Source organism: Acyrthosiphon pisum, chromosome A3 (assembly GCF_005508785.2).
Source record: "Acyrthosiphon pisum isolate AL4f chromosome A3, pea_aphid_22Mar2018_4r6ur, whole genome shotgun sequence".
Taxonomy (NCBI): Eukaryota; Metazoa; Arthropoda; class Insecta; order Hemiptera; family Aphididae; genus Acyrthosiphon; species Acyrthosiphon pisum.
This window is the reverse complement of record NC_042496.1, coordinates 179,311-192,820: the sequence shown is the minus strand read 5'-3', so window position 1 is coordinate 192,820 and position 13,510 is coordinate 179,311. Positions and strand designations below refer to the sequence as shown.

The 13,510-nt window shown below is 32.5% G+C and overlaps 2 protein-coding genes across 2 annotated transcripts in view; one reads left to right on the top strand and one right to left on the bottom strand.

Moving 5' to 3' along the window:
• Positions 1 to 3,035, top strand: part of LOC103308324 — a 4,096-nt gene extending 1,061 nt beyond the window's left edge. Inside the window, exon 2 of the mRNA XM_029491661.1 lies at positions 2,984 to 3,035. Coding sequence (XP_029347521.1) covers positions 2,984 to 3,035 — 52 coding nt within the window. The remainder of the gene's footprint in view (positions 1 to 2,983) is intronic.
• LOC100167244 (semaphorin-2A) overlaps positions 1 to 13,510 on the bottom strand; it is a 401,079-nt gene that overhangs the window by 296,107 nt on the left and 91,462 nt on the right. The gene's annotated exons all lie outside the window — the stretch shown is intronic.

Genomic DNA, 13,510 nt, shown 5'->3' with positions numbered 1-13,510 from the left:
CATCTACATGGAGGAAAATAGAAGCAGTACAGACAATAGGTATCAGAATAATACTAGGTCAACCGTCCATAGTAAAAAACTCAATACTTCTTCACACAACCGGTTTCATCCCTATCAAGCACTTAATCAAAAAGTATGCCTTAGCAACCTTCCACCGTATATCAACCTCTCAGTACATCCATATAAAGAATATTGGTCAGACTCCCCACCAATCACAAGCATCTAGACATAAACAACTACCTAGAGTAAAATTATGGGCGATAAATTAACATAAAATAAATAAAATAAAATAAAAAAAAAAAAAAAAAAAAAAAAATCATCCAAATCTGCAAATTCCACTTGACATCCAGCTACTAGCAAAGGCAAAAAGCCTGGCATAGTATATAGGCGTAAAGCCGTCCTACCAAGTAAGTAAGTAATAATATGTTCTTAACGCTACACACCCATTATAGGTACGTATTATTCCTAAAAATAGATACACGCTATTGCCAATTTTTTTTTTTTAATATTATGTAACCACTTTTAACGCTACCGTTTAAATGAAGCGCGCCACTTCTTCGATATTATTTTTTTTTTTGATTCCCTTGATTTATTCAAATACTTAACATTGATCATTATTTTTATTATTTTATCTATCCAATTGTATTAATTTATTAATTTATTTAATATTTTCTTTTTTTATGCTCTTCACTTTTTTATTGTATTGTACAACAGGCTTATTCCATGTATCTCATGTATGTCATGTATTTTTCATAAAAAAACAACTTAAAAAATGTCTTATTGAAAATTATTGGTAATTGGTTCACTGAACGAGATGAGATAATGAGTGGATTACAAAAAAATGTTCAGTTGGTCTACATGCCTCAAAACACTATTGACGCGCTGTCGTACGTATATAGTATAAAAAATATTTTAAAACTTTTAACATAATATATTTACAATATAATATAACAAGGCTGTATTTATTATAGGTAGTGAAATATTACAATTTTTGGTTTGCTAACCATTGAATATTTCTAGCTTGATATAGTATTTCTCTACACAACACGATCAATAATCGAGAACGGTCTTACCCAAGAGGCAAAAAGTGCAAATTTACTACTTAGGTATAGTGTATACTTTTTATTTAAGTAACCGATGACTTCACAGCACTCGACGCCGACTGCTCCTATGACCACGGAGCATCGTAAAATGAACTCTGCGATTCAATCCCGTCGATGTCTCAACGCAACAACAGAATACTCCGATAACAGGCTATTAACGAAGCATATAAACGATGGTTATTTTCGAGTTTCCGGGGACTGGTCGGCAGCTAGGTGTCCAGCCAAACACGGTGAAACACAATTGCGGTTTTGCCTCAAGCGACCAAAACGGGTAGGCCATTACATTATATTTTAAATAATGTACATATTATTATTATTATTATTATATAAGTACCTACATCATTATAAATAGATAATGTCCCTGGTAATGTTATAGTCGACGAGGGAACCTCGAGGTACAAGCTCCGTTTCCGCCTTCGTTATATTCTGACGCGTGTCACACAATCTATAATAGACTATACGGTGATCCGTTCATTTCTATACAATATCATCCGAGCGTCTGGTTGCAGTACAACGGGATTTGCGAATTGATTTTTGTAATAATATGGCGTAATTATTATCGTATTATATAGATTATAGGCAACAATAGTACGCGTATATATTATGTATAGGTATTTTATTCAGGACACGTTTCCGATTAAATTACTATAGGCCGAAGATACGGACGAAAATGCTAATAATAATAATAATAATAATAATAATAATAATAATAATAATAGAATGGCGAGGACATAGGCCGATCACATAGTTAACCGGCTTTTCGCAAAGGCTTAACCCCAAGCGAATGCCACCGCGTAGGTCACACAAAATTGTGTAACACGGTTGGTCGAACACGGGTTGTTTTATGTGTGTATATCTGTGCTGCGATTTACATAACACGTTAAGGGGCACAATTTATTTTTAAATCGACCGAGTGACGAAATAAAGTGAATTTCAAAACGAGAATAAATAAATAATAAACCGACAGAGCGTTACAGCGAGAAAGCGCTCCTCAAACACACACACACTTCACCAACCCCCGAAGAAAGGTTTTTTGGCGCTGTAACGCGTGCAAATTTGTGGCAAGCCTTCGGCATGTATCGTTCTTATATTATATATATATACACACATAATATGTATACACATGTGCAACGTGCTTATTTTCGCTGTGCTTGCACGAAATTAAGTTAATATGGCGATAGCGGCGCACGAAACAGTTTGGCGTTCGATAAAAATAAATAAAGCCAATAAAATATAATTTACTCTTTATATTATAATGTTATGTATTATCTATTAGGTACCTAATGGCTAATATACTTAAGTTATCAAATACCTAATATAATTTACCGGCGCCATTAAATTCGAACGGTGTGAAAGGATTTTTTTCGACCGCGTCGTATATCTTAATAACAATATAATAATATAAAATAGTAGATGCAAACGACAGTGTATAATAGGTGTATACTGTATAGGCATTGTATCAAACTTGTAAAATATATCACAATAATTCACGGACAGACAAATTTAATGGTTTTTAAAAAGTTTCACTATCGAATATCTAAAAGTTTAAGCGCATAAATATGGATGCCGTAAAGTCCGTCTGATAAATTATATCGTTATCATTTGTTTATAATCAAATAATATAAAAAGCATATAGTATTTTATCAAGGGGAAAATGCGCGAATAAAATTATATCTTTTACTTTATTAATTTATGAGAAAAAGGGGAAATATATTACACTCGCTTTATCTCGCTTGCTTTTACTCTCGTTCTCTCTCACTAATATTTAGACTTTTTAAAGTTTTTAAGTTACGTGCACTTTTCGTAATGAAATTACGAAAACACACAAAACTATAGTCACAAATACTTTAAAAATAAATTAAACTGTTTGTTTTAATTAGTTCCAAAACGCTATCGGACGTTAGAGGTATTCATAGTGATTCTATAGTTTAAAACTAAAAATTATAATTTTATGTTCATCACGTACATTGTATTATTTTGTAAACACTGAGTAATGTTCAATTATACTTTATGGAACTACTTAATTTTAAAATATTGATATATTACCTATATTGTATTTTAGTTTACATTAGGAAGTTTGATACTTACTTTTAAAATACACAGTAAGTAAACACCATAATAATTAAATACGTATTTATTTATTATTATAATATAATTTATATGTTGTTTGTGTACAAATGTTTTAATTATATTTAATTACTTTATTTAGGTTCATTGTGATTTAAATTGTTAAACAAATATAATTCGAATAAAAATATACATAACTCAAACACTATGGTTATAAGAAAAATGCGCAATAATAATAAAAATTATAATAACATTATGCCAATATTAGCAATACATCACGAGCAATGCAAATTTTATTCGTAAACTACCTACCATAAAACATAAATTAATATTCCAAAATATTACTGGTTGTCAAAACATTTCACACTTTCAACAGTTTTGATGGTATTGATTTCAAAGTAAGTAATATTCTCTATCAAAATGTATTATAATTTCTTCAATCCATCGTAACATTATTATGTGTAAAACTTATTTAATATATGCGCAGCATTATGCAATTGTTCAAATGTATATTGATGTATAATTTGCATGTATCATAAAATATACTTATCCAACGCCAAATTGTTTCCCTGATGTAAATTAATTCATAGCAATACCTATTACATTTTATTATAGTCAAAACATTTTTGGTTTATTAGATAGTTTATAAAATATAGGTAGTCATCAGTCTCCCGAGAAAAACAAATTGAATTATTTTCTAGATACTTTCTAACAATACATTTACGACGTGCATTATAAATAATCAAGTGTTAATGTGTTAAACATTTACTGTGTTATTTTACGTCACAAACTCATAACAAAAGTTAATAACAAACACATCAAAGTGTTGACATTTTCAAGTTATTTCTTAAATAGACGTCAGGCAACATGAAATTATACAAATGAGTTATTAAGTTTATTTCTTGAAATTCATGACTTGCACTTATGGATATCTGCGTTTTGTACGGTACCAGAATTATTAAGTATTGGAGAAACACAAAAATTGTCACCCAAGAATAAAATCAAAAATAAAATATCAATCATATTAATTATTATTTTATCAGATAAATATATTAATTGTTGCTTCATTTAATAAAATGTTTTATGTTTTACCTAATATTTAACATGCGCAAAAAAAAATAATGTTGTACCTACCTATACGTAGGTATATTAGTTTTTAATGAAAATTATAGTCACAAATTGAAAATTCCACAATATATTATAGTAACGGCATTAAAATAAATTATTAGCGTAGTAAATATTAATGTGTCAACAATAAATTGAGAATAAAAATCTAATCAATAAATTACACTCAATGGAAACGCTTGACCATTTTAAAATCAATCCAAATTTTATCGACCTTTGATATGACAAAAATAAACAATAAAAACAACTAACAACACTAACAAGTTAATCATAATATTAGTAATAAATAGTGTAGATTTTTTTATTTAAACGATAAAAAAATTTTATTATTATGAACTATTGAAAATATATTGTACATAAACTATATAATAAACAATCATGCAAATATTTGAAAACTATTTTTCATCGTGCGCAGATGCACAGTTCACGTCATAATATGTCCTGTTTTAGCTAGTTATAGAATACATTTATATTTTATCATTCACCAATGTCAAACTTGTAATATTTTGTTACTATTTTTGTGTCGATTTTCAATTACGAATTATAGATGATGGACAGTACACATCGTTCCATCAAATTCAGACATTCAATAATAATATAACCATGTGTGATAATATTTTGAAATAAAATATTAAAATTCAAAAGGAATATTTAAGGAAAATCATTAACTACGTAAAAAATCATAAAATGCATCATCATATTATATAGATAACGGACTGCACCATTTATAGTATTAATGATTTCGACGTATCATTAAAATTTAATGGATCAATCATCGGTCATTATTTGATATTCGAGGACCTATTAAATATTTAAATTCCGTTTAACTCTATTGGACGTTTCGCACAAGCCGCTTCAGTTTGACAAATCATTTACCAATGAGTAAGATAAATTAAATTAATTTTTTTCATCGGAAGTTTAATCTCATAATTATTGAATGGATCAAACATTTGAATACATTTTATTGCATTGTTAATCCAACTGGGCTTACATTTGTCACAAAATATAATTTCCTATGATTAATTAGAAATAATGAATAAATCATGACATATTTTATTATAATATAATTATGATACACATTTTATGATATTTCCTATTCCAATGTTACTGCTATTTTGCTCCAGCGTAAATAATAGTTTTTTTTTTTTTTTTTTTAAAGCTATTGATTTATATTTTAATTTAATACTCGAAAACGTTATAATATTTTTATATTGATTGTATATTTTTATTTTATTTTTTCATCGCAAAGGCAGTTAGTTAGGTAGATACATAGAAATTATATACAATGGGTTCATTTTACTGAATATTGTATTATTTTGGTCCTAAGCGCTTTACTCAGTGTCCCTGTAGATGCCAATTTTAAACAATGGTTAGGTAAATGTATAACATTTTTGGCGTTGCAGTTGACCCGTATAAGTGAGAGAAAATAGCTGCCACGATAGTAAACTGAAATTCCATGCATAAAATATTATATTACTTTCCACGTCAACACTCGCAGTGTCATTCATCCGTTAAACGCCAAACTATGTTCCATAAGTATGAAATTGCAGTTCACGTCATTTATACCTATCATATTATTTTATGATATTATACACTCATAATATAATAAAAAGTTATATACATAAGTAAATGTATGATTAAAATAGACGTAGTATAAATGTATAATACCTATAATTCAAATTATCAATGCATAGTAGGTATATAGGTACTAACTTTTATTGTATAGTATAATACTATTATGTCTATTTGTTACAAATAAAATAAAATATCTACATTTTGTAAAAAGCTTTTGGTGCATGAGCAAGGCATAACGTTACAAAATAAAAAACGACCAAAACAGGAAATCGGACATAAAATATTAATCGGTTTGTATAACTTGCGTAATCCATTCTCAATTTCACAATGATATAACAATATAAAAAACCGTGAAAGTGCGCAAATATGAAATAAACACACGAATTATCCCATAAAAATCAAATAATAAGAACTATGATCAAACAATATGTATTTTTCAGTCAACCCGACAGTATATAAAAGACTAGCAGTTATTTAACGACCCTATTAAATATATAATGGCTGGACGCTTTTATATTCGGGTGATGCACTGCCATAAGTTAGAACTTATAACTGTTGAGTTCCAAGTCATTTGTCCGTCTGAGTGCCGTTTACAATACTATACATCAACAAGCCAAAGTTTACATCACTCTCCCACCAACCGAAGTTTGTTTCTTGGATCGACGTAATTTAAATTAGGCATATCGAAGACCAATATTATTTTACGGTGACACGTATGAGAAGGATTCGAAGAAAAACTGAGATAAATTCGCATACAAAACCTTCACAAAAAATCATCATCGCCTGCAATCATTGGTAAAATTATCAGTCATCTCCGCGCGGCCCGCGTAAGTGGTAATTGGTAATATATAACTATCCCCGTATGTACCCCTATAAAAAAAAAAATGTATTTGTGTTATACTTATTGACTAGAAAATTATTAAGTTATTATTATTAAAAGTCTTAATCGACCCCGACAGCGCAGCGATAGTTTCACGGCAATTGATAGTAAAATCACGTGTACGAAATTTTATTTTATACTTTAGACGTATAATAATATATAGGTAGAGGTACCTACTTATATATATATATATAATATGTATACCACCGTGATTGGGGCACGTCACTGTCAGCCTCGAGTGATTTTATTCGCGGAGTAAGTTTCGGAAACAATTTTCCACCGCAACGTCCGCGAATTTACCGTTTCAGGACACGTCTTGCGACAGGCAAATCAAATCAAAATACCGACGTACACAATTTCTCTCCAGGGTTCTTTTTTTTCGTATTTTTCTCTACGAACCCTTTTTTTTTAGCCATTCATTTTTTCCACCCCGTTTGCCATTCCTCCACCCCGTTAAGGTATATATATATATTCTTTTATCGTATAGAAAAAAATTTTTGTTGCAGCAAAATCTTACGGCGGCGACTTGTCTCCCGCACCATCTGTCCACGGGACCCGTGCCGTTCACCCGGAAAATCCCTGGCATCCGTTCAAAAACACATAAACGGGCAAAGTTTCGTCGTTGGAGTTTATCTTTTAATTGTTTTTCACAGCTTGCCGTCAGCAAAACATTAAAAAGAATGAGAAAAAAATAAAAATAAATACAAGGACTGGAAATTTATATATTTTGCGCCCGCTGCGTATGCCGCTCTTGGATCCGGTAAAAATAATATGTTGTACGACCGCTGGAGAGTGAAAACGATTCGTGTGATATCTAGTATTATAAAACTATTAAGGACGCGAAAGCTCCGGTCGAGAGGTTTGACGACGGACGAAATAATATTACATATAACGCGCGCATAATATATCAGTCGTCTAATAATAATTAATTGGATTATTAATATATTCCCTGTGCGGTACATCATGGTTGTTTATTCTAAAACCGTTACGATTACGTTCCAAATGTCGCAATTTATAATATGTAAACATTGACCGATATACGCAGGCCTATAAAAGGACACGTACGCCTCTAATATATATAAGCAGTGGTCGGGGAAATCAATGCACCGGATAGTATGAATACACCGCGACGTGACTCTGTGAGGGACTAAAATATTATAAATTAGAAACGTTTGCGAAACACATATAAGTTCTTTTTCGTACCTATCTGATATCGCGTGTAGTTCCCGCCGCCACGCATTTTCCGTCCTTTTGCCCACGCGACGATAGCGTGTTTTATTATTACCAATACAATATATTATTGAATCGTAAACGTTTGTTTGATAACGATGCGATGTATCACTCACTTCGATCGTCGTCTCGCTGTCAATTCATCGAGGTTTATACAATTTCACGAAGATTTTTCGACCACACATCCTCGGACCTCGAGTGGTGCAAACAACGTACTTCCGGTAATCCGCGGCGCAAGATCGGTCGTCCGAGTAATATTATTAAAATATATCGCATACAATGATCTTATAGTATTATACATAGGCAGTTGTGTATACTAGTGATGTTAACGGGGTATTATCATTATATCGAGATGAACTAAATAGTGACGGTGACGGTGTGTAGTAGGTGTGTACTCTGTGTATATATGTACTCAACCATATACTATTATATCATATTATACCTATATAAAACGTGTGACTGAAACTTTCGGAGAAACCACTCGAGACGACTATACGCCGGTCACCGTCACCACTGTAATAGTCCAACCGTGCCACAGCGACTGAAATGGCGTTTGAGCAGCGAATTTAAATATTTGCTCAAGTCGAGGCCTACTGCTATAGAAATAGAAGCGCATAGCAGCTGCAATTATGGTAGCAAAACTTGGGCGGCGTTGAAAGCCCGCCAGTAAACAATAAAAATGTGTATATAATGCGTGTACATGTTATGCATACACACGCTATATATAATATTATATAGACATCAACAATTATTATTATACTGACCCAACAACGGCGGCGCCCTAGGCCGTTGTAACAACGAGGACGAAATACGCGAGTACTGGGAAAGCTTTTGAAACGGCCGCGGGCTATGAGCGTCGTCGGGACAGAGACTCGTGGGTCTCTATACATATCATTATATCATGCCGAGTGCGAGCTCTTCGCGGACGACGACGCGGTTCTCGAGATTTCCCGCGACACATTGTCACACATGTCATATTAAATATAGGTACCTATATAGTGTATCACTGTATCATATTATTATTTTTATTATTAGCATAATATCGCTGCAGTAAGTGTGACTGAGCTCCATTAACCCTCTGCACGTTTTGGTTTATGGGACGGTGAATGTCGATTCGTGGAGACGAGACGAAACGCGAAAAGGAAATAAAATAACCACCATGCGCACGCGCACTGCACTGCCCACTCTCCCGGCGCAGCACACACGTCTTGTATTTATTGGCCGCACGTGGTACGCGCTTTACGGCAGATTAGCTGCCGTCAATACGAATGGACCGTATGTGACGAGACTGAACAAACGACCACTGTGAGAGCCGGATATACGCAAATTCACGTGGTTTTTGCGTACACCCTAACGTACTATACACAAGGCGCATTGTACAGAGGCGGGAGGAGGTTGTTACATTCGGCGACTGTTCGTGAAAAAAAAAAAATACGAAAAAATACGCGACCCTGATTCACCGATGGAAAAATGTTTTGTATATAATATCTAACCTTCACGAGCGACCGATCAAAATCAAAATAGTAAAAAAAAAGTCAGCCAAGCCCGAGCGAGTAGGTATTATATTATTATATGTGTATGAAACGGCAGCGGGTCTTAAACCCTTTTGTACACTGCAGACCTTACCGTTTTAAATCGAATTCGTCGTAACTGAATAAAATGCGCTTACACGCGACGAACAATGGTTAATAAATAAATTATAAGGTATACATTTATGCACTGCAGACCCGATTTCATGTAGGTACCGATGGTACTCGGAAAACAAATCGAACGGCTCGATTGGGATCAATCGAGTCGAAAACTCCAGAATTAATATCGCAAGGTTTTACTCTAGGGTTTTAATGCAACCCACTTAATATGTGTATTATATAAATATCGAGACCATAATATAAATAATATTATGATTTATTTATACGATAGGGTTTAGTGATAAAGTAAAAAATAAACCACTCGTTTTGTAAAATCATGTATACCTACATACTATTTTTTTTTTTTGCATTAAACTGTCCGCGGCATCAGAGGCCATTGGACGTATTACATTATGATACATTTAAAATTACAATTTAAAGTTTACAGTTACATTTGTGCATTACAAAGAATATACATATTGTATTGTAATTGTATTATAAATTGTAATATTAGAATTTAGACACACTATTACAGGATTGACCAATTAACATAAAATGTACGCACACTTGATGCTTTTCGACTCTATCCAAATTATTATTGAAACACCACATTTTAGTTAGGTCGATATCGTCATCAACACGAGAAAACTGGACACTAGAAACAATTCCCCGGATAACTAATAGTGTCATTATGCACAACTCATTCCGAACACATTACATTTGAACAATAAATATTATTATAATATTTTTTCAAACTGTCTAGATAGTGTAAAAATGATAAATACATAATTCATCGTATCTTATTAATATAATATAAAGGAATAATTAAAATGATTCTGCTGAAAAATCATTATGGCTTTGGGTTAATACGATGTAAATTTAACATAATTATTATTGGCAAAAAAATGTTTCACGTGTAACAAATTTATTTATTTATCTATTTACATTTTTAATGAAATTAAAATTTGCCACACGAACAAAATATTGTTTAATATGTACTAATGCATTTCCTTTAAGAATGTTTTTATAAATATTTTTACAATGATTTTCTTTTATGACAAACCAACATTTTTCTTAAGAATAAAATGTTTTAAAACTTGGTTTGCAATGTTTCCAATTATTTACATTATATAACTAAACCTAAGTGTAATCCACTTTAAAAGTAAAGTTTTTTAATGATTTATTAGAATAATGAAAAATTTAAAATACTATAAATATGAAATCCTTAAATAGAACCGTAGTTTTTTTAAAAGGATAAAAAAAATTAAAATTTTTGGTTTTAAAATTAAAAACTTTATGAAATAATAAGTATTTACATTTTTAGATTTTTTTCTCTTTCTCCCTCTCTCATGTGTTTGTTTAAAAAATCTTTCGTATTTATATTTGTATGCACACACACACACACACACACACACATGCAAAAACGATTATTTTCATATTATTTTTTTTATATCCATTCATCCTCTGAAAAGAGAAACAACAGATGTGCAAATTAAAATACCATTTTTCTCGTAGACCATTCAATATCGGTTAATGATAAATGATTAATGCACTCATTCAAAGTGGAAAAATACACAATTCAGATTTCGAACAGACTAAATATACAAATTATAAAACTAAAATATGGTATATCTGTATTTAATAAAGTGAACATGAACGGAGGAAAATCAAATCGAAAAAAATCGCAAATAACATCTGAACATGTAGCAATATTTAGAGGGGCAAACTTTTAAGGACCTATGTAAAGTGTTGACTGTTGTGAAAACTTTAAACCATTTTTTAAAGCACTTTGTTACTCAAAGAAATCTATATTAAAGCTTATTTGGTACGGTAAAAATATAAAAGAAAACGAAAACAAATCAAACTTTTAAATTTGCTCAGTGTTAAAAGATTCAAGTATACATGTATATTATGTATATAGGTATTAGGTATCTACTTCTTTCCATCCACACACTGTGGAGCAAATCATAAAGGTTTTCCAATTAAAAAAAAAATGGCTACACGAGTGGGAAATGCTTTATAGCGTATTGGTACACTACCACTACATTGATTAAAAAATACGTTATAAATACTAACATTAATTATAATCAATGGTACCATCACGTTTGGATAAAAATCTCAAACCATTGTTGTAATTATTACGAAACCATACAACAACAATTATTTATTTATAATTGTGTTTTGAAAATGGTTTTCATTATTTTTATGTTCCGAAATGGTCACGAGCTTAATGTAGGCAGTTTATACACATATGCGGGACAGAAGGAACCCGTGCGGAAGTGTCATTCAGCATTCTGTACCAGACAGTTGTTGTAACACTGGCGAAACGTGCGCTCGATTATTTTGGTATACGCGTTTTGGGACGATTTCTTTTTCGATTTAAAAATCATAACTGTGTTCACATAAATATGTATATATATTACAGTTAATAAATCGTGTTAAACGATAAAAATATATATAAAGAGACGTGTGATTTATTATGCGAACATACACGAACGTTGTAAAATATTATGTTTCTTGAATTCTTAACGCACATTTGCGCCGGGAGGGATACTATGAGGGATTTCGGTCTTACGAATTATACATTTTGTTCGCGTTACGTCGTATTCCCTACCTATGTAATGCGCGAACGCCTTGCTAAAAATTGAAAACGATAATTCTTATGAAAACACAACTGCAGTAAACAGTCACATATGTAGCATTGAAATAATAATAATATATTGGCCTGAGTGGCATATTATTTTATTCAGGTGGAAATTCGTGTACACGCATTATCATAATATTATTATTATATCTATCGAACCCGCTATGATGATATTATAATATATTATTATTGACGTTTACCGACCGTGAATAAAAAGAGAAGGGGTAGGGAGGTAAATGCCGTTTTCACCCCCGCTGGCATATTCGGATATACCCGCTTTTTCCACCGTCCCTCTTCGACAAGCCACGAATCCTCCCCTTAGAGGTGCACATAATAATATATTAAATTAGTATCCATATACTACGAATTTTCTTCAATATTTCTATATACTTATCTCGTCTGCACGCACACCCGAGCACCGCACCCTACATACACCTAAGCGTGTATAATTTAATATGTATACCTACATGTGGGTATGTATATATGTATTATATATACCTGGGGGACCGCATTCGTTATAGCGGTCGTTAATATTGTATTATTTCGGAGCAGCGGTGGTTTTTGGACGCGGCCGGATAATAACAGTTACGACAACCCGACATCACGACGGGCATATAGAGGAGTATTGTTTTTAAAAGCCTATTCCGCACACTCGGCGACGGATTATTCGCCATAATAATAATAATAACAACAACAAGGGCCACACACTACACAGCGCCGCTGCACACGTATCGCCTATATACGTATATAATAATAATAATAGTAATAATATTATTAATATTACAGGCTGTGGTATTTGGTTTTTCTTTTTTGCAGGGACAAGCAAACGGCATTTACGCTGCACCGGGGGAGGTTTGGCGAGAAACCCACCCTGTGATGCCCTAGCCGCCGTTTCTCCTTCAGCCCCGCGGTTTGCAGTAACTCAGAGTTAACGGCGGCGGCAGAAAAAAACCGTAAATACACGGGGCCGCTATCGAGACGCAACACGCCCCCGCGCCGCCGTCTTGTTATTGTTGGGGGGGGAGGTGCAGTGCAGTGAGTATTTTTCTCGGCGTCCTGAAAACACTTCCGTGCAACCGCAGAAAATCGCATACGGTGCGCATAAATCACAGGTCCACGTACCTATATATATATATACTATATTATACTATACACGATCTACCTGCGAGGTGACTTTTTTCGTTTTTTTTCTTCTTTCAACCGACTTTCGGAAAACTTTCCGGTAGTTCGCCATACTATCTTTTCCACATTTCGTCCC